At 36.1% G+C, this 22,940-nt stretch overlaps 1 protein-coding gene across 1 annotated transcript in view; it reads right to left on the bottom strand.

The window, feature by feature from the left end:
* LOC118187479 (acetylcholine receptor subunit alpha-like 1) overlaps positions 1 to 21,916 on the bottom strand; it is a 433,281-nt gene extending 411,365 nt beyond the window's left edge. The window contains exon 1 of the mRNA XM_085815631.1: positions 21,437 to 21,916. Within this exon, the coding sequence (XP_085671757.1) occupies positions 21,437 to 21,637 (201 nt within the window). The 5' untranslated portion in view covers positions 21,638 to 21,916. The remainder of the gene's footprint in view (positions 1 to 21,436) is intronic.
* Positions 21,917 to 22,940: the final 1,024 nt, after the last annotated feature.

Genomic DNA, 22,940 nt, shown 5'->3' with positions numbered 1-22,940 from the left:
AACTATTTATTGTATGGAGTAACTCATTGTATTGAACAACTCATTGTATGGAGTAACTCTTCATTGTAGGTATGAAGAACTAACTGTTCGTTCTTTCAAACAGCCAGGCATTTGCAATTTAATGAATTCTTCGAAAATGATCACTACCCATCGGTCATTTAGCCATCTCATTGCCGGATGAGGTGCCTAACAATTTATCAGGTGGGAACTATTTTACCTCTGCAAGACTTCCGTGCTAAATTCGATGGTGAGCATTCAGAAGGATGGATTCAACGGTCCTATACCCCTCTTTCGTTAACACCAAACCTCTTGAGAAGATCTTCGCTTTTCCTGTATTTTAAGTACCATATGCCCCACAGACACTATATTTACAAGCATCAAACCCTTTTCCAAGATTCGAGTCCAGCTCCAACAATACTGCCACTAGCGGCGTTAACTGCTACAAACATCAGAGTGACGTTGATTGCAAGTAAAATACATTATACGTTTAGTGTAAATGTATCTCAAATAATGCATTTTGCACTACAGTGCATCTGTTAAAACACAAGCTATAGAAGAACGTCATTTGCAATAGTTGAAAGCTGTATGGATGTGGTTCAAGAGCACAGCTTGTATTAAAGTATATTGTAGCCCAAATGATAGATTTCATTTGTTGGAAATAAGTAAATTTAACTTTTAATGTTAAATGCAATTTTTCTTAGAGTTGTTCCAGCCTTTTAGTCTCAGGTTTTACTTCAGCTTCAAAACACAAATGAATGAAACATAAAATTACAACTAAAATTTATTTTCCCTTTAGCTTGAAGTACTAACGTAAAACTAACGAATGAAAATTTACTTCCTCTTATCGCCGTCGTAATAAAAGTGCATATTAATTACAGTTTACAGGTTAATTTCTATCCTTACACACAGCTCAATATGCTTTCAGGAACTAATTATCTAATAGCCAACAGCAAAAATGTTCTCCAGCTAGCAGAAATACAGCTCATAACGCAATGAGGATTTCTTTAGAACTGGTAGATGATCGTTATTTCTTTTTAATTTTTTTTTTTTCTAATTTACATAGCTTCGTGGAGTAAGCGTATAGGATAAATTTTAACACAAGTCAGAAACGTGTGAGTTAAAATAACACAGCGAAATGAGATGAACCTTGCATTTTCTAGGGGTGTTTACAAAGGGAGAATTGTAAAAGACCTAGCGGAATGTCAAACTTACTTCTGGTGTTTCAGAGATAAGGAAAGAGACATTTTTATAATCTTGAAAATATGCCTTCTTTTTATAATTCGTGCACTAAAACTTGCTAACATATTAGATTCACGATATCGGATATCCAATTAAAGGGAATGATGATCATGATTTGTACCAATTTATCTCAACGAGAATGGGTATTAGCATATTATATTATACTGCATCTTCGATCAATATGATGAATGCACAAATTAAGGAGTTCCTTGTTTTAAACTAAGTTCTTATATTCTATATTCGTTTATAATACAGATATGTTTTCCTTCAAGATATAGTATACTTTAATTACCATTACAATATACAGCGTGATTCATTCTAAAGTATCTGGCAAAAATGTTAAAGCAGGTAAAGAGTACCGAAATATATAGATTTTGTAAATTAGCTTGTATGCGACATGCGACATGCGACGGAGGACGTGGGCACCACCCCTTTACCATATGGTTAATTGGTGTAGCGCCACGTCCACCAGTGTCAATATAAATATCAAGGACTCGGACGCCTAGGTGCATTAGATTTCACTTATTGCGCCTGACTGGCGTAAGATAAAATGTTCTACTGTACAAGGTTATATGCATGCAGGGGTAGGATATGGAAACAGTAAGATGATAATGCATAAAACAATTATATGTGGAGATATGCTGAAATATAACATACCAATACAGATATCATAGATACATTAAACATATGTTACATAAAAATCAATAACTAACATACTATTATACCTACATTAATCAAACATTACCTAAATATCAAGGACTGAGGCACTAGTTGCATTAAAATTTCACTTACTACTCCACACAAGGGCGCGTTAAAATATTCTATGGTACATAGTTATTTACATGCAGAGGTAAAACATGGAAAAAGTTACTTAACGATTATTAACACCCAATATCCTAAATACATTAAACTTTTGTTACGTAAACATTAATGACTTGGATACTATGTTTACATTGGACAGACATTGCATGGATATCACAGACTCAGACGTTGTGCTTTAAGCTTCACTTATTGCGCTACACAGCCACATATTAAAGTATTCTATGGTACAAGGTTATATATGTGCAGGGGTAAGTAAGGCATAGAAAACAGTTAGATAATAATGCATAAGACAATCATATGTGGAGACATGCTGAATTATAAGATACACACACAGATATCATAGATACATTACATGGAAACATCTAGATACATTACACATACATTACACACACGTTAAATGGAATTTAATGTCTAAAATACTATATCTACATTAAAGAGGCGTAGCCTAAATATCAAAATGAAGGCACTGGTTGCATTAAATCTTCACTTAACTGCACCACACAGGGGCACGTTAAAATAATCTATGTACATAGTTATTTACATGCAGGGATGAAACTTGTGGAGAGTTACATAACGATTATGGAAACAATATTATATAAACACTAAACATATGTTACATAAAAAATAGTGACTGAGATACTATGTTTACATTAACCTGACATATATCAAAGACTCAGATGCTATTGCGCTACTCTGGAGCATGTTAAAATATTCCATGGTACATAGCCATGTACATGCAGGGGTAAAACATGAAAAACAATTACATATTAATGCATGATACAGTCATATATAGAGACATGCTTAAATATAAAATACAAACACTGATATCATATATACATTACATGAAAATCAATGACTGAGTTTGTCTACATTAAACAAACATTATATATATATATATCAAGGACTGAAACTCTGGTTGCGTTAAAACTTCATTTACTGCGCCTCACAGGTGCGTGTTAGAATATGCTATGGAACATAGTTATATACATACAGGGGTAAAGCATGGAAGACAGTTACACAAAATTGCATAGGATAACCATATGTGAGAGCATGCTACAATACAAAATACAGTCCCTAATATCATGGGTACAGTAAGCATATGTTACATAAAATCGGTACAATAAACCATTGAACAGTTATATGAAGAAACCATGCTAAAATATAAAAAACATACACAAATATCATAAATATAAAAAAAAACATATACTGAGTACAATCAATAGTTTAGACACTATATTTACATTAAACACACGTTACATATAAATCAATGACTTGAACACTGGTTACATTATAACTTCGCTTACTATGTTGGAGTTACATCAACACATTTGAACTGTAGTATAGCACATTTTGCCTTAGACACACATACGCACAGTTTGCAACTTGCAGATTACATTTGGAACAAACTTACAGATACTATTGCGTTTTAATATTACATGTGCCTATGTGGTTTGCATATTAGGTGTAAAATCAGACGCAGAGTTTAGGCGTCCATTCATTACAAATTTCACTGTAACTGTTGTAACGTTATGCAATTCATATTGCGTTGAGTATATGCAAGTGTGCTTAGGCTGCGCGGACTGCTATATTTGTCATAAGTCTGTGTTTAGGTCTGCCAGCTTATCCATCATACGTCCAATTTCTTGGATTAAGTGGCGCTGCTTAATAAGGAATTTACAAAATGACTGTCTGTTAGTCGTTGGTATAGGAACATGTTGTCCCTCTGTGAGTGGACAAGAAGTTAGGTAGTGCTCCGGGAAGCCTGTGTGTCCACACGTACATTGATCTGAGGAACAGATGCCAAATCGGTAGAAGTATACAGGAAAAGGTCCATGTCCCGAAATGTACCTAACCAGCTGTGTATTGGCAATGTTCCGTTCTGTGTCCACATAGCTGATGTGGTAGTGGACACGTCTTCCAGTGGTACTGTCATCCCATTCTTGTTGCCACTTGCCAATGGCTTTAAGTCGTAGTGACTTCTTTAGAAATGTGACCGGCCATGGGATATTGAACTGCAAGGCTGTCGGGCCTAACGCCGCTTCTTTGGCAAGTTGGTCCGCTATCTCGTTTCCGAGATGACCCGCATGTGCTTTGATCCATTCAAGCTTGATGTGCAGGTTGCATTGGCGCAGATTTGCTTGAATGCCCTGTATTATTTTACTGACATGGTTGGGGTTCATGATGGCATGCAACGACGACAAACTGTCGGTTTTGATGGTGGCATTATGGATGTTAGAGGAGAGCAAATAGTTAACTGCTTGGGCAATTGCTATCGCTTCTCCTTGAAAAACACTGTTATGCTGCCGCAGTTGTGCCTTCCATCTTGCTTGAATTGTATCATGTCGCATGACTATGTATGAGCATCCCGCTTTTTCATCGATTTTGGAGCCGTCGGTGAAGATGTTAAATAGTGTTGGGGAATTAGTCGTAGACGGGTTGATGGTGACTTTGACACCAGTGCCTTTGCTCGCTGGGTGGACATGCAGTGGTCGATCAATGACTTCATATTCTTCCTGATGGAAGTATTCCTCGTCAAACACAGTTGGCTTTTTGAGTTGCAGTATAATCTGTCTGGCCGCCTCTTCTTCAACTCGTATGTGTAGTAGGAGTAGACCAGCTAATACATTAAAAGCATCCGATGAGGTTGTACGGTAGGCCCTTGTAATGCCCAATGCGAAGGGCCGTTGTATGGTATAAAGATGTTTAATCTTCCTGCCCTGCATTGGGTGGCACCAAACTGCTGCTGCGTATGTAGCTATCTTTTCCACTACTGTCGTATATAACACTTTTTGTATGTGTGGATTGAGTCCCCACTTATAACCATAAAACTGGCGCATTTGCTTAACTATAGCACTGGTTCTTAGCTTGAGATCTTGAATGTGGGGGATCCACGTCATTTTAGTATCAAAAGTGACACCCATATATTTCAAGGTATTCACAATTTTAATTCTCTGCCCATTTAGTTTGATCGTAGGGCGTCTTGCAAGTGATCCGCCTTTCTTAGGGATCAAGAGGATTTTAGATTTATGATCTGCTATTTGCAGTTTAAGATTGGTGCACCTGACATAAAAGATGTGACACACTTCGTTACAGTTTTTCTGGAGAACGTCCCTAGTCCGTCCCTTGACGACCATTGCAGCGTCATCAGCATAGGCGAAGATTTGGGTGTGCGCGGGCCATGCGGCAGAGAGCACTTCATTAAACGTTATGTTCCATAAGTGTGGCCCCGCGCACGACCCTTGTGGACATCCTCTTGTTTGTACCATATCCAAGATTCCAGCATTGTGGACGGCTAAGAGTCGCCTGTCCTTTAGGTAGTTGCATAGTATAGAATATATGTTGCTGGGGCAATTAGACTTTCTGAGTGCACTTTTTATAGCTGGCCACCATAAAGTGTCGAAAGCACTCTTAAGATCGATACTGACCAAGGCTGTATGGTGGCCGCTATTTCGATTTTCTAAAATTGCATCTCGGATATTAGTGAGAACATGGATAGTAGAGGTTCCTGGACGGAAGCCGTATTGTTTGGGGCTCAGAAAATTGGTCCTATGCAGATGGTGTTGCAGTCTGCTCATGATTATCTTCTCTAGGATTTTACCCATGGCCGACAATAGGCAAATGGGCCTACAGGCTGTTAAATCATCGGGGTTCCTATTTCTCTTTAGGAAGAGAATGACTTGTCCAATTTTATAAGCTTTGGGGAAAGTCCCTGTGAATAATAATTTATTGAAAAAGGCAACAAAAAACATTGGATGTGCTTGGATTATAATCTTGACTATTGCATAATCGACCCCGTCTGGTCCGGGGGCTTTTTTCTTTGGAAGGATACGTAAAATGTTCTTAAGCTCGGTGATTGTTATATCCAGGTCCGCGTCAGTGTCCAGTGAATTTGAAACTAAGCGTAGATTGGCTTGCTGCTCTGTGTCGTGTTGAGCATCATCCTGACTAAATGCCTGGTTAAGAATTGCCCTTATGGTTTCTTCTGTGTGGCTTTGCGCAGTAGTCTGGGAAGAAGGTATTTGTAGCTGCGTCGGTTTGAAGATTTTAGCTGTGGCGATTTTGTGGTGGATGCCATAAATCTCCTTGGTATGATACACGGTACAGAACTCACGCCAAGAGGCAATTTTGGCTTGAATTATCATTCGTTTATATGTCGCCCGTTCGTTTGGTAGATAGTCAGGGTGTCAGACTGTGTTCCCAGTCTTCGCTCGCTTTTTAATCTCCTCCGGAGTGCTCTGCATTTAGACTGCTGAGTTCTTAGTGAGCTTGACCACCAGTTTATTCCCTGTAGCTTTTTGGGCTTTCGAACAGGGAGGCATTGGTTGCAGATATTTTGTATTGACGTTTGTAGTTTGGTCGTGAAATCCTCAAGCTCATCCGCTGTAGTCAGTGGCTGTAGCGTTGGCTCCAAAAATATTAGCTGCTCTTTAATTTTCTTGGCGAATGTCTTAATCTTCCGTCCTGGAAGGTTATATCGACGGATTTTCGAAACGATAGTATGCTTTGCGAGTGTAAAGGTTATATACTTATGGTCGCTTAGGCTCTCTTCATCTACTACCTTCCAGTCCTGGAGGAAGGGGGCAGTGTGTGGGGTAGTCAAAGTGAGGTCTGGCCATCCCTGTGCGAATACTCTGTCAAAAGAAGGAGGTGCTTCTGTTGTGTTTTGGAGAACAAGGTTGTTAGAAGAGATAAAGTCCTCCATTGCTTGTCCTTTGCTATCGGTTGCGCGATATCCCCAGGCTGTATTGTGGGCATTAAAATCCCCTGCAATTATCATGTCTGGTAGCCTGTGCTGGTAAATAATCCTATTTAGGAATCCTGTTGTCGTACCGATATCTGCTGTGGGTGGCGAGTAATTAGAGGTTACAATGAGGGACATAGATAGGACCTCTAGTAAGATCGCTACGTTATCCTGTTCCAATGCAGCAACTGTTGGTGACCATTCAGGATTGTAACAGACTATTATCGCCCTGGGCGGATGTTCCTGGCTTGGTTTTTGAATCACTGTCCACTGAATTGGAAAACCGACTGCTGCCCCGTTCCTGATGTAAGGTTCTTGAGAAATTACAATGTCAATACTGTTATCTAACGCATACTGGATGGACTGTGCAACCGCTGCCCGCGCATGTTGTAGATTTATCTGAAGGAATTTTAAAGGGGCATCCCTTCGAATTAACTCGTTATTTATATCAGAGCCGTTATACAACTGTTGTGCATCTCCGGTATTTTTGCCTGCTGCTTCTGATGTTCTTAACATTACAGTTCCTGCGTTGTCTACCTCTTGTGCGGGCACGGGGATGTCCTGTTGGACTTGGGTGGTATGCGCGCATGCTGCTCTAGTAGTCGATGTTACCTCGGACGTTGGCAACAGTTCGTTGATAAATTGGACAGTCCGTGGCAAAAGCGAGGTGCTGGAAGTTAATTTTCGTTCCAAAGCGACAGTTGGAATCCCCACAGTTAATGCAGGAAGGGATTTCCGCCGTGCACTCCTTTGTGGGGTGGTGTCCGGAGCAGTAAGCACAATAGAACTTCTTGGAGTGGCAGGAGTCTTGGGCATGGCCAAACTGCTGGAATTTATAGCATCTTCTGATGCCCAAGAACTCCGTGATGCTGTGCGACTGCCAGGCGGTGAACACTCTTTTGATGCGAATGGTTGCGGCAAATCCTTCTGAAGAACATTCAAATACCCATTTGACCCTGTTGGTTCTCCTTTCTCGTAGCCTGAAAAGGGCCTTAAATTCTTTGGCGGAAACTCCTGCAGTCGAACTAATTTCAGTGATGAGTTTTTCTGGTGCTACGTTTTCTGGGACATTGTGGACCGCGCATCTGGAGCGGCGTCTTTTGCGTTGTTGGACTTCGACATCTAGCTGTGCTTTTTGGATATGGACTTGAAGTTCTTCGATATCTTTTGAGGTTTGGCAGAAAACCTCTAGGCCTCCTTGTGATGTGGGCGAAATACGTTCTACTGTTGCTGGGATTTTAGAAAGTGGAAGTTTCTCCTGTAATATTTTCCTGAGTTCACCTACTGGTTTCTTGGAGAGGGGTTTGATAACTAGGCTCGGCTTATTTGTCTTCCGGAGGACTTCAGTAAACGACGGAGGGGAGTTGGCTGTTCCGGGCAGTGGTAATCTTTCACTATTGACCTGTTGAGTTGGAGATAGGGGTGGCTGCGTATGTACCGCTTGGCAGCAGACGAAAGTAGAGGTGTTCGTGCCAACGTCTGCTTTGTCTGGCCTCGACTCGTATGCAGGACCTTTTAACGCTAATTTCTTAAGAGCATCTAAAGAGGCTTGAAGTCGGTCTCTAAGATCTTTAGACAGACAGAATTTATTACTCCTGAAGGCTGTAGCAGCCTGTCTAATGTCCTCGTAAAGGGTTGCAACTCTCTCCTCGTGGGTCAAGTCCGTAGTTAGTACTGCAGTAGGGTCAACAGGGCCTTGAGCACCCGTACTATCTATTTCTGTTGGTAACACAGAAGAGCGGGGCATGGCATAAAAAGAAGCAGTACTCTCTAATTTTACTAATTACTCGTGGAAGGAGTGCGTTGGAACACTATTCAAAAATTGCTCAAGTTCACGAACACTAAGTATTTCTGTGATGTACTGTAAAACTTTGACAATGCAACACGAAATCGCAATTCATGCACTGTATCACACCGTAATCTTACTAATTAGTAGTTATTTCATATGAGTAAGTTGGAGGTGCCCGCGATGCTGACTCCGACACTACTGAGGAGGATGATGAGGCAGGGGCTAAATCCTTGGCATTTGCATTGGCCATTGGTACAAGATAACGGGAAATAAACAGTGGGGTCGTAGGCACATAAAGGAGTCACAGAGTAATAAGTACAAAACTGAGTATCAAGGGTCCCTGAGTACGATGCTATAGTGAGTGAAACCGCAGGGAATCACAGAGAAATACACGGTCAACTTAATAATAACTAAAATGAGATATTACTAAAGCAATGCGCATAAGGAGCACGTGGAAAACACTACAGAATCAAGTGCGTAAGAAAGCGTTACACACAGAAATACTTTTGGCATTAAAATCTGAATGTGCTGAGAGTTATTTAAAAATTTAAAATGTATTAAAATGTAAAATAAAATGTAAAATGTAAAATAATGCTAATTTTTACACCATAACAGTTCTAGGCAATAGTAACAAAGATAATACTCCTAGCCACAAAATCACTGAACGGAAGCATATAAAACAATCGTGAGTGAAGGATATGAGGATAATAAAACAGTTATAAATTGCATATAAAACAATCGTAATTGAAGGAAATGTGGACAATATAACAGATATAATAAAAACAAGTGAAAGTTTTTGCATAAACTTAATACGAAACAGAATTTCAGAGATTAAGAATTATATAACACATTTGTGGGAGTTATTACAAATCATAAACACAGTGCACAATACAAAGGATTTACACACAGAGATATAAAACTAACAGCAATATTAATAGTTATTAATATTAGAATAGGTACTCATAAAGCAACGGTAAAATAAAAAAAAAATAGTAATAATAATAAATAAATAAATAACAATTAACAATTAGAAAAACATCCACGTAACAGTGGGATAGTGGGAATGCTAAGTGCGTAGATAAAGTCGCTAGAATGTCAATCGTAAACAACAGAAACGTATCAAAAGGGACACTGGTGGCGAGCTACGCTCAAAACAGCAAAGTACTAAACGTAAACAAACACAGCTGCAGGGCGACTGTCAACCACACTCCACTAGACTAGACGCGCATGCGCTCTAGAAGGGTGACAGGAAGTCGTCAGACAACCGCGATAAGTGACCTGTCCTGCTGGTCCGACCCTGCGCCCCTACGACTAAAAATCAAGTCAGGTCTGTGGTGCTGGGGAAAGTGCAAGGTCACACAGAAGATATGTAATTAAAACGGATGACACTCAGCTACTAATTGTGCTATTAAGACAAGTGAGGTATCAAATTAAAGACAATTTTATGGCCTACCTTGCTGTCCAGGAATGGTACCGATATTACAACTCAGGCCGAAGATGCAGGTGTATTAATCCAAAAATTAGCACTAAAACATCACAGAATTAACACACTGTAATAAATTGCACAAACACCTCACATACACGGCAGTGGTATCGTTGAAAAGAGCAGGTCTTTCACTTTTCGATGGTGCTTAGATTGAAGTTGGATGCCTATTAGATCCGGAGATATCGCTTTGGAAGTAAACACTGCAAATCCGCACTTCGCTCCAAAATCCGCATTCCACAATAGGGATCGGAGGTCGCGAGACAAACAATGACTCCCCTTTTAATATGCTTGATATTAAGGCACTAATAGGCGGATTCTCATAAATTTTTATATCAAAATGCGCAGCTTGTGAGGAGCTAGCCGATGATATTATTTTCGCTGTGATGCAATTATTATATCCTAGGGAAAAAACAGTAAAAACGGGAGCTCGCGAAAACACGTCGTCTCCCTTTTCACCTCAAGGGGTTCTCATTAGCTTGTATGCAAAAATCACTCAAGCTGGCGGTAGAAGGCGCTGTTAAAATCGACAGATGAAAGCTGTCTACTGGCGTAAATCAACACTGCACGCGAAGATTTCGAGTGATATGCATCGTTACACAAAAGCAGAACTCGTTTATATGCATTTTATCTACGAGCTGTGAGCAAAAGGGGAGTGGCTGCTCAAAAGAATGCACGGAAAATGACTATTAGGTAGACAGCTGTAGAATCCCTAAATATTCAACTGTATTTGCCACCCTTGTCAATTTTGTATTACTGTTGATATTCGACCTTAAACCACATGTTCCAAAAAGCTGATTAAAATGATTGTTTCTTTTGGTATTTCTATTGTACGCATCTGTTGTTCATACTTTCTTTACATGCCGGCATTTGCACGCGCAATACAAGCACAAGCTATAAATTACAAAACATGTTTATTTGCTCTACCTCCTTTTACTCTTTTGACAGGTATTTTATAAAAAATCTAGTGAAGTCAATAAAAGGACTTGTTTGGTTTCAATCACTGATTTCCTTACATATTTATGAAATGCTTTTTTTTCTCTCTTCTTATAATTATTTAAGATGGAATTTCATCACTCTTGCTGCTTTGAACTCCCCGATTAATGAATTGCTAATAAAATCAGGACTTGCATGTTTTTCGTTCGAACATTTCTATTATAAATTACACTGCTCGACATTGAAAATGCAACACCAAGAAGGAGTGGTCAGAAAGTGATGAAGTTTGGAAAAAAGACAGAGACAGCAAGCAGCAATAAGTGATCTTTATTTCAAAATGATAGTCAGAATACAGAACGAGAACGGTGTCGTCTCATTAGGATGTAAGACCATCACAGACAGCGATGTACGAAGAAACACGTCTAGACATAGAGTCAATAAGATTGCGAATGGTGTCCTGAGGGATGGCTCTCCATTCCCTTTCAACCATTTGCCACAGTTCGTCTTCTGAACGAGGCAGGGGCAAAGTCTGCAAACGGCGTCCAATCACAACCCACACATGTTCAATTGGTGAGAGGTCAGGAGAGTACGGTGGCCAGAGAAGCATCTGTATACCATTATGCCACGTTGCCGCGCGGTGGGGCGTTCCACAATTACTGCCGGATTAGATCTGTCTCCACGTCGACGCCACACACGTATGCGGCGACTGTCACTGGATAAACAGAAGCGTGCCTTATCTGAGATCACGACGTTTCGCCATCTGTCGTCCACATCGCTCCAGTCCGGCACCATTCTAAACTTTGGCGTCTCTGTTGTGGGGTCAATAGCAGTCTTCTTAAGACGCCGTGAGTGCAGGCCACGTTGAACCAATCGACGGGAAATGGTTCTGGTCGACACGGGAACATCCAGGGTATCTTGCACATGCTGCAGAATCGCGGTACAAGTGACTTGCGGGACCGCCACAGCTTGTCGGCGGATGAGTCGATCGACGCGGGCTGACGTGTCTCTAGCTGCACCTGCACCCCTCCTTCTTCCCACATTTCCATGTTCGCCATAGCCGATGCATCGTGATCGCATCCATGTAAATATCATCTGCGATTTGACGTAAGGACCAACCCGCAATTCTCTGTCTGATCACCATACCCCTCGTAAAATCGTCTATCTGCTGGAAGTGCCTTCGTTGCCGGCGGCCTGGCATTCTCTCGTATTACACGTATCCGCCGGGACAACACGAACTTGCTTCGATAATTTGTGTGGCAGAAATAACGACACGAATATTGCCCATTCTGCACGTTCCTTCCCTTATATCATACTTCAGGTGCGTCGGAGAGCTGTGCATTTCACCTCATTCGCATAACTCAGTGACGTGCGTCTACTCTAAAGTTTGCATATATTTCTGACCACTCCTTCTTGGTGTTGCATTTTCAAAGTCGAGCAGTGTATATGTAATGTTTATGAATTTTGTAACATGAACAACTTAACGAAGTGCTAAATAGTGTCAAAGACTGAGCCGACTCAGAAATTATGTAGCAATACCTTTTCCGTTGAAATGCGCTATCAGATATATCGCATCTTAGCTTTGCGAAAAAAAATAACTATTTTTTACGGATGTATTTTGTCAATGAGTAGAAAAACTGATACATGTTTTTAAACGGTAGTTAAAAAATATAGTTTAATAATTTGAATTCTTTCACCAGTAGTTAATCACAGATGCGAAACACAGGCAATTCGCTCCAAGTTCCATTTCAGACAATTTAATGGGCTCGCTGTTTATGATTTTGCTTTTCCGTATCCAGTGTGTTTTGCGATAACATCGTTTGTCGCAATTTAGTTCTGTCCTATTTGAATGAGGCCAAACTGGTAAGATATTATCGTCATTGCTCTTTATTTACTCCATTATTCTTACTATAAATCTGGCCTCTTACTTTAAAAATTACTGTATGCTTCCTCCCTTCTTTATAAATCCTCTCATTGTATTAATTATTTCTGCTGTTTTCCCATTTCTTATAGCAAAGACTGGTCCTCTGATTATGCTAGTATACTTACTACAAAAATCTGTCATTCCTTTCTCATTTTAAAGTATAATTTGCAATTTTGATCCACCTAATTAGCGTGTTAAAATAAACAGCTAAAAGATCAAGGACAAATGATTCGAATCTCATTTTTGCAAATTATTTAAAAACTTTAGTTTAAGGTATTAATCTTAAACCTTTAAATTAGTTTAATTTTAAACTTTAGTTTAAGGTTAATTTTAGTTTATTTTAGTTTAACAAATTACTATAAGATAGCAAGCGTAGTGTGATTTGGTATAATAAGAAAATCAAAGATTCAAACAGCAGCACTATTCTCTTGGCACACTTTCGCTAGAGCAAAATATCTTTCGAAGTTTCGAAGAACGGGTTGGTGAGACGTTTAGTTAAACTTCGTAGCACATAATTTACTCTAACATATATTTATTCGGAACAGGAGAAGAAGTCGGAAGCTCACTTTCTAAGAAATTATCGCACCCCTTGAGCGTGCTCTCTGTGATTAGCACCCTCTACTAGCAGTTGGAAGGTCAACAGTTCAAATCCCGGTGAAGGCACAACTGATTTTTCAAGTTTACATTCCGAATGGTCTCCACAGCATCAGATTAGGTAGATAAATATGTGCTAGTATCTCTATTTGCTTTTATTGTTTGTAATTGAATCGTAAAAAGGATCATTTATCAGAAGTCGATTATTAATTAAATGATCGACTTTTAGTAACCAAATGAAGAACTATATGGGGCATTTGGTTTTTTTGACTCACTTCTCAACTTTGCTGTAGGTTTATAGGACTTTCGGTTTTATAACAATCCTTTGGATGATAGAAGTCGCTTCTGATTCCATACTGTTTGAGCATAATGCATCCCCTTAGACAGAACGAGGAAAATGGAAAACTTCCTCTACCAGATTATACACTTAGATTATTAATGGCTATAAATTCTGTCTTCACAGTTGAATCATTGAGTCTTTCTTTTGAACAAAATTTATCGAAAATCGATTAACGTCTTCGATACATTTTAAGAACAGGAATAAGAGTAAAGCGCTTGAGTCTGCGAGAGGTTGTCGCGCAGTAAATTCACTATTGCATATCTTTGTTTCAAGTGTTCGTAGTTTAAATTAGTTTTCCCATAAAGTTCAACAATTTCTTGGAGTAAAGCACTTAATTTTGACATAATCATCAGACTTCAAAAATTAAAAATAGCAATAGAAACATGTATTTTCTTAATATTTTTACATTAATTTCAAGAAAATGTTCTTAAATTGACAACATTTGAAAAACGTAGCAAACAATAATTTATTTTTGGGATGTCTACGGAAAAGTAAAAAACAGAAATACAAGGATTATATTTTTCTTTTTGAAGAAACGTTTGCATTGATGAAATAATGGTATTTCGTAAAAATAGGCTAGTTCTCGATATTCCTTATCTATTCTTAAATTATAAAAATACGATAAATTTACCTAGTAATTTTATCATCATGATCTCATACAACAGAAGAACAAACGCAATACTTACAACGATATGATGCAATATCAGTGATGCTGAAACTAACTTGCCTAGAATTTATCTTGGTTATGCATCGAAATTTGCATTTTGATGTCATTAAAATCATTCACTTTTATTTTCGAAAGCAAAATGTTTTTCTCTTTTCTCCCTTCGAGCTGGACGGCGCCTGCACTGAGTCTACTGCCTTTTCATTCTGTTGTGAATTTTGACAATTCAGACAAATCACATGCTTCTATAGGATGAGTCATTCTGTTTCTGACTTATTTTGTGCTCTGGTAAGTGTTTTCTTTCTCGCGCTGAGGGGCTTGATGTTTATCATTTATTTTATATACCAACATACTGTCATATAAAATTTTAGTTTTCGGGTCCAAGGTCAAATGCAGGGAAGAATTCATTGAAAGCAAACAAAATAAAAAATGATATGGATAGAAGCCAAGTTCTTCGTTTCCATTTTTTAGTTTAAAACGCAATATTCTATTCTGAAATGGGAAGTTAAAAACATTATGTCGCGCCTTCTGCAACTGATGTAACAATCATATATCAAAGAACTTTATTCTCAAGCCGTATTTACTCGCATATTGTAACCCCTTTTATCGCTAGAAAACCGAAAAAAAAAAAGGCTTTCTAGGTGCATATGATAGTTAGAAAATTTACAGGATGAACTTAACACATCAAAACGTTCATATAAATATATGTTCTAATCATTACTACTATTTAACTTTACACTTTGATATCCACTCTGTACTTTTAATAAGCTCATGTTTTATACACTGCAACTGTAATTTAGAATTAGCTAAATCATACGCTGAAAATACTTCAGGGTAAAAAGCTTTGGCAAAAATTAATATAGAAATTTGGTAGTTGTTTTATAGTTTAAAATAATTTTAAAAAAATTTTAATGTTAATAATAAAAACAGGTATCTAAAATTATTTACATTAAAACTTAAATTTTTCATTTAAAAATTTTGAATAATTTTAACATTATTATATTAGTTTTATTATTTTAAATTTTACCGATAAATAAGAACTCGTTATAGGTAACAGTACACTCATTGCATGGCTATTTGTTGTGGCTGTAAAATAGGCTCTAAAACGAATTCAAATTAATTTATTATATTATTAAAATAAGAAAGATAAATGGATATTAATTCTAAATTTGTTGTTTACTGTTTATTTTATCCCTTTTTATTTCTTTCAACCAAAGCAGACGTGCAGTTTTAAATACAAAGCTTTAATATAATTTATAGGGCAATGGAATATCGTTATATTCTATTATAAGCAAGCCGATTCATGGCACGAAACTGCGATTATCCTATCCAATCACTTCATTTTCCAAACAATGATATATAAAAAGTCATATTGCCCTACTGAGAACAGAAACAAAAAGACTACTTTAAATGAAAATATTTGTCCTTTCTTTCAACGAAATGGGAATTCTTTGACTGCTTTAAAAGACTACAAAATAAATTAAATTTATTCTGACATTTTTGAATTTATTATGTCTCTGATGATTGAGAAATTTGATTTTCTGTGCCTGGAGTCCCATAATGATCATTTAATCGAATTCAAGTATCACGCTTGACAGAAATGTGACCACATTATTGAGATGGTTGCTGCATCTCAGCGTTCCTTAAGAAGCCTTAAACCTGTCATGTTTAAGGCTCAATTTATGATCATTAGAATCGAAATAATGTAGTTTATTCCCAGTTTTGCGGTAAGATTGTCAGCAGAATGACGCTAGTTATTTCGAAATACATTATCTAAGAGTAATCAAGGTAAATAAATAAAACCAAGAGATGTGACTTTGAAATTAAGATTTTATGTACCCTAATGTCTTCATAAGTATAAAGTTGACAAATATGAGAATAAATAAATTTACATTAATGCAGCCTACTTTGCATTTGCATAAATTATTCCTTCCTAAAATTTTCAAATGACTTTGCTTATGCGGATGATAAAGACATCCCGGATCTGAATTATGTAAACTTATCATTTATAATTACTTGTTAAATAATCGTTAAATGAGTTATAAAATAGAGAATCTAACTAAATGCTTTATAGACTGGTGGTTGAATCTATGACCATTAATAACCCTATATCACTTTTACATCAGTAGAAAATCATGTTCTGAAAATGTAAAGTAATTAAAAGCAAAATACTTTTAGACATAAATTCTTCGTCGAAAGACAGTAAAATTCATTTTGTCTTTTTAATAAATTAAAATAGATGGAAATATTAAACATTAGAAAGCGAAATGTATTTAAAAGAACTGGGTTTCGAATTCTGAGGAGATATTTTCAGTGAAAAATTATGCAATCTTAGAGTCATACCGTTTCATTTTTCATTTTATTATAAGAAATTCTAGCAAGCATTTTCCTCGATATTTTTAAACCAATATTGTGACATCATTAACCTAAATTTCTGTAACGACTTGCTGTAAATGTTAAAATGTTCAAAAAAACTGTTTTGCTTACTGGCAAAATATTAATCAAATATTTAATTCAAACTATGCAGCTTTCAGATGTAAACTTTTCTTTCTTTTCAGAGGCGTAAACCTTCTACAACAAGTATTTATCAAATCTTAATTACTTACTTACCTGCAACATATTTATTTTTATTCTTAACTAATATATTTCCTCAACAACACGAAACTAACGTTTATTAAAAATCCTGTCCAACATTAGCGTTTTCGGATAGAGAACCGTGAACAATCAACTATTCTTTTGCAGGAGTTTGACCACGGATCTTTATTCCCACAGCATCTTAAATTAAAAATATTTCACATTTTAGGTTTATAATTCTTTATTGCACTTTACATTAAGCCTTTCGTTCGATATTTTATATTACTTTTCAGTTTTGTTCTTATACGGGCATTAGTTTATATGTAACAGTAAATCCCGCACTTTAAACCAAATTTGAGTCTCGAATTCCTCTCGAGTTAGGAGTAAAAATTTCTATTAATGTCAAAAATATGCATATATAATATTAAGATAAGAAAAACATAAAGCAATTTTTAAATGGATATCATACCATTATATCGTTAAACATGTAAAAGCGCTTGGGCCACCAGAGACTTCGCTATATCGCTACAGAATCCAACAGCTATTGGCCCAGTAAACTAACAAGCTAAAGTTTGAAAAATTTGAACTGACTTTATGCTTCTCTTAGGGATTCCTGGAGTTATAGATCGGAATTTGTTACATTTAAACATATGAAAATAATAACATAAAATTAGGTAAAGTTACATAACAAAACATAAACTGTTGAGTATACTCATTATGATACTGGATTAGGTAAATATAGTACAGTTGAAGGGTCGATTTTCTGGAGATCTGGAATATTTGCATTTTTATCCAAGTAGATAAACACATGGGATTTAATTTTGCTAATGTATTGTACTGTCTGATTCTTGTTATGCGAGGGTATTTGTTACAGGTAAGACTGTACTTAGCTCAGATCTTTCTATCCAAGTCCAATGTTCATAAAGTTCATAGGCTCAGCTCAGTACATTTGGTGTTTTTAAGCATTATGGAAATTATTTTGTTACTTTGAATCAATTATTGATACGTAGCCTAGTCACTGCTCTTTTCGCTCTTTCGTTGTCGCTCCCAATGTGTGACTTGGCATAGGTCCAGTCCTAGAGCACTGTGCTTTTGGTATATTTTCATGACTTGTGCTTATAGATGGCACTGGAATATCACCAGAATGTTTAATATACCCTTTAGGTCTATGATGTTAGCAACAATATGAAGATTTAAACGCATCCCTCGCTTTTCATGGAATATTCAGCACAACCAGCTAGCAAATGGAAGAGGATTCGGACTAAATATCCGACGGAGACACTTCTCATTTTCATAATTATTGTTCAGAGAAAGGCTCAAAACCAGTTAAAATGTTTTAATAAAATTATTAGATGAAGTAAGATTTAAAATATGAGAGGTGTTTTTACTCTGTAATATTTGGAAGTGACATTCACTCGCCTTCATATTTATTTAATACATTTTAATTCGTTGGTGTTGGTGTATTTAATTATGGCAAAGCACACTAGGGCTATCTGCCTAAGGGGAGGAATGCCTTCGTGGAGGACTTTCTAAGGGAAACTGGCTCGTATACACGTAACACATGGGGAAAACACAAAAACACCAATGCAGCCTGCCCGTTCGCGGGATTCGAACCTCGGACCGAACTACCAGTGTTCAGCGACTTTAGCGCTCGGCTGCTGGTGGGCTTCATTTTTAATTCGATCATAGTACAAAGGCATATCATATACAAGTTTCTTAATAATGAGCTGATCTCAACTTAAAATTAGAGGTCAGCTTCAACACCGAAATCTATTAAAGGATGTATGTTTCTTACCATCAGTACAAATCTTTATGTTTAATTTAACCCTTTTTCCAAGACCGTCTGTATAATCATCTACATTATGTAGAAAAGAGATTTAAAAACTTGAATATAAAATAAAAATTAATTTGATAACTTCTTTGCTGATAATAAGAAATAAAAATATAAATAACACGCATGGAGCTTTTAAAAATAAAGCTCTTTCATATTAATTATACAATAAGCTGATCGTGAATGCTAACTTTAAAGAAAGCATATACTTTACCATACTATTTTGAAATTTTACATTTCAAAATAGTACAGTTTCAAAAGCAACTACTTATATTCGACTTTATGCACATTGTTTTAATCCCTTCGCTACTTTTGATAATAATTTGCAGGATTCATGAATTTTTCAGTCTTACACAAATCGAAATTATAATGATACCTATTTATGCAGTTACATGCAGTCTGAAAAATAGGAGACAAATATATATGTAATAGTAAAATTCCATAGTCAAGAATACACTTAAAATTCTAACTGTATGTTCTTTTCATTTTTAACGGCGATGGTCTCTTATTTGAAAGTACGTGGAATTAAATCCACAGCCCCGTAGTCAAGTTGGTTTTCCCGCCTTTTCTATACGTACAGTTATATAATGTTCTGTAAATATTTAAAGCGAACTGGATTGGCGGACGAGGCTGATGTCATTTCTTGGAAGCTCCGCCTTTCCAGAGGCTATAAAAGGACTAGCAAAGGAATATCGGGGGCTTTTTCTTAAATGTCACAATGCAGTAAACTTCATACAAAAAGTCATTAGTAATTCTTTTTATTTACTCCGGATATCTGATTTTGTAACTGCTATTTCTCCTGAATAATAATAAATGGATCCTGTTTTTTTTTAAACTTATCGTCTGATAATTTAAGCTACGACTAAAGCTGGTACATCATATATATATATTCACTATATATATATATATTCACTACAGATATAGGTCTCTTCTATTTTTCGCATTTTCGTAGTCTCTATATTTATATATATAGATGGATAAAGGTAAATAGATAGATAAATATAGAGATAGATAGATAGCTATATGTATAAAATACTGGAAAGTTTTAGACTAATATTGCAGATCACAATGGAGATAAAGTTGAACTTAAAATTCTTAAATAAATAGAAATAATTATTTTAAATTATTTTTAAATGAACTTCCTTCCATATTAAACGGAAGCGAAAGTGGCTAAAGTGCAGAATCGCCCACTTATTTGTTTGGCGCTTTATACAAGAGTAAGAAGAATTGGATTTTTGTCAATTTTCTTTGACATTTTAAAAGAAAATAGGTCGATGTGTACATGGATAAAGTCAAGAGACATGGATACCGCATATGTGCAATTCTTAAAAACGCGCCAAGCAGTGGACGATTCTGCACTTTCACGGCGAAACTAATTAAATGCGCAAAGATAATCACTTGAAATATACATATGCTAAATGAATTTCCAATAAAATTTAGACTAAAAAATTAGTTGATTAACACTTTCTCAGCAGTTGAGGGGAAATGATCCAGGTAATTTAAAACAATATACATTCTTGAATAATGTACAGTCATTGTATAAATACGAAATAAATGTTAATATTTCTTGCTTCAAACGTCAAATGGATTTCAAACAAAATGATGATTATAATGCCATATAAAAGTAATTAATAGAAAAAAAATGCCATTTTATCATAAATTTCTGGAATTATGGCTTTATCACTGTGTTCAATTTTATGACTACGAAATTTGTCTACCAAATTGCCTTGTTAATTGAACCGGTATCTGACAGTAACTTACTATTATTGAGTTTCCTGTCATTAAATCTAACTTTTAGATGCGTCTTAAATGCAGTATGTGCATCTGCACTACCGTATTTGTGAACATCGTGTATTTAAAAGAATAAATTTTAGTAGGAAATAAATTTATAATAATAACTGGTCACATCTGATAGAGCTCACAAATTATAGATATTCTTGCCTAAAAGTAATTGTTTGATGTATGGATTATCTTTGCAAGTACACTTTTATGTTTCTTTTATAACTACTTAAATAACATATAATATTCACAAGCAGATTTAGATGCAAAGGTACATAATACAGTATTTAAGTTAATAATCATGTTCTTTAAACAAAAAATGTTATGTAGTGCTGTATTGTTCTGAAACGTCCCCTGTGAACAGATTTAGTTTCAAAAGATGTTCTTTTAGAGTATTCCTCATTCTGGAAACTTCTGAATTGCTTATATTCAGATTAAATTAAAAAAAAATACTTAAAATAAATTGCATTTTGCTTTTAAAAATATGTAATATTTAGGAGCCTGTAGGCCTCTTTTTCTGCTGAATTAATTCGTTGCTTTTGTGAACCTCGTGAAAAGTAAATTAATAATAATACATGCAATATTTATTTTTTCTTTAAATTTGTATCAAGAACAATTAGCTTAACATCGTATATTTTATAAATAGCAACCAATACTTCAAAATAAATCAGTAAAATGATCTTTAAGCCGTCTTGTATAATGAATACTAAAGTTATGACTTACCACATCAATCAGCTGAGACAATCTGAGTCCCATTTTTACCGTTAACCTGTCCGAATTATTGCCTACGGGTCTGATGAGTGAATTGTAACCATTAATAAGGTCATCATACAGTCTTTTAGCGTCATCATTTCCACGAACATAATGTAAACAGAGAACAAACGTGAATGCCAACACACAACGCACGAGCTGAAAAATCGGCATTAGTCCTTTGTCCTAATATTCTTTGTTAAATATTTCTGCTTAGTTCTTCTCAGGACCGTCATTCAAAGAAAAAAATTAAACTTATATATTGTAGTTATCTTCAAAATCATCTACGCCCAACATAGTCCATCCGGTGTTTATATGAAGTTCTGGCTTCAGAAAGACCAGCAGGCGTCGCAGGTTGTTGTCAGACAATATTCTGTACGCGAAATCAAGCCATGGATTTAGGTCTTTGGACCATCGGTCATATGCTACAAGACAAACACGTGCAAAAATGCATTCAGCATTTCTTCCCTGGGCAAGGATGTTTCAGGATGAAAGCGCGCCAGTGCTCTCATTCGGAGCTCATCCAGCGCCGCCTACCGGTGAAGAAGAGTACGCTGGGAAGCTCCGATGCCAAACCACTTTTCCATGGAAACGCTACTTATTCATCAGTAATTAAATCACACACGAGTTCATTAATTTTTATCGCAAATAGCATTTTATGCTGACTCTCTAGGAATTTCGTATTTTATTTATCTGCGGCAGGCAGGTGGAACTTTTTCATTGCATAATCTAACGTTAGCATTTTCCGAATAGAATGCGATGTATAAGCGTCCATAATACAGGTGAAGAATTATTTTGCACAGTAGAATGTGTAAATTCTTCAAGTCAGCTTATTGAATATGGCGTTCTATATCATAAAACGAAATTCTGAAAAGTTTTCACAACCTTCAATCAATCATACCCTCTGTATATTTCACTTGTTTGTTTCTTTTCAATACAAGCATGCACACGAGCTATCGAATTTATTCTTCTAGTCAGTTACATACACAGTTACATGATGGAAGTAACGCAAGACCCTATTTTTTGTATGCAACTAAAAATATATCTTTATAATTATTATTAAAAATATGTGGCAAGCTTTGTAAAAAAATTATTGAATTATTTTATATATACCGATGAGGGAAAAAAACTAGTGTATGTCTGTAAATTGTATTTTAGCAACTCCTTTCTTTATAACAAAGATATATTAGTAAACTGATGTACGAATTCTTGTAAACATCAATAATTTTTCTTGACCAATCTCAAAAGAGAATTAACATTTTAATGTTTTTTAATTACTTGTGAGGTTACTGATAAATTTGGCATAATGTCGTTAACAAATTACAGTAAAATATTTACAAACATATGAGATGTTGATAAACATAGCATTCGTAATATTTTGTTTCTTATAATTAAATAAATTTTTGGAACCTTTTGAATTTTTATTTGAGATTCAAATAATATTTATATATTTCATGCTCCTAGAAAAAAATCTCTT

Source organism: Stegodyphus dumicola, chromosome 4 (assembly GCF_044657685.1).
Source record: "Stegodyphus dumicola isolate Sdum_Otavi_A_Nest chromosome 4, ASM4465768v1".
Lineage (NCBI taxonomy): Eukaryota > Metazoa > Arthropoda > Arachnida > Araneae > Eresidae > Stegodyphus > Stegodyphus dumicola.
The sequence above is the reverse complement of the archived record's forward strand: the minus strand, read 5'-3'. Positions and strand labels throughout refer to the sequence as shown.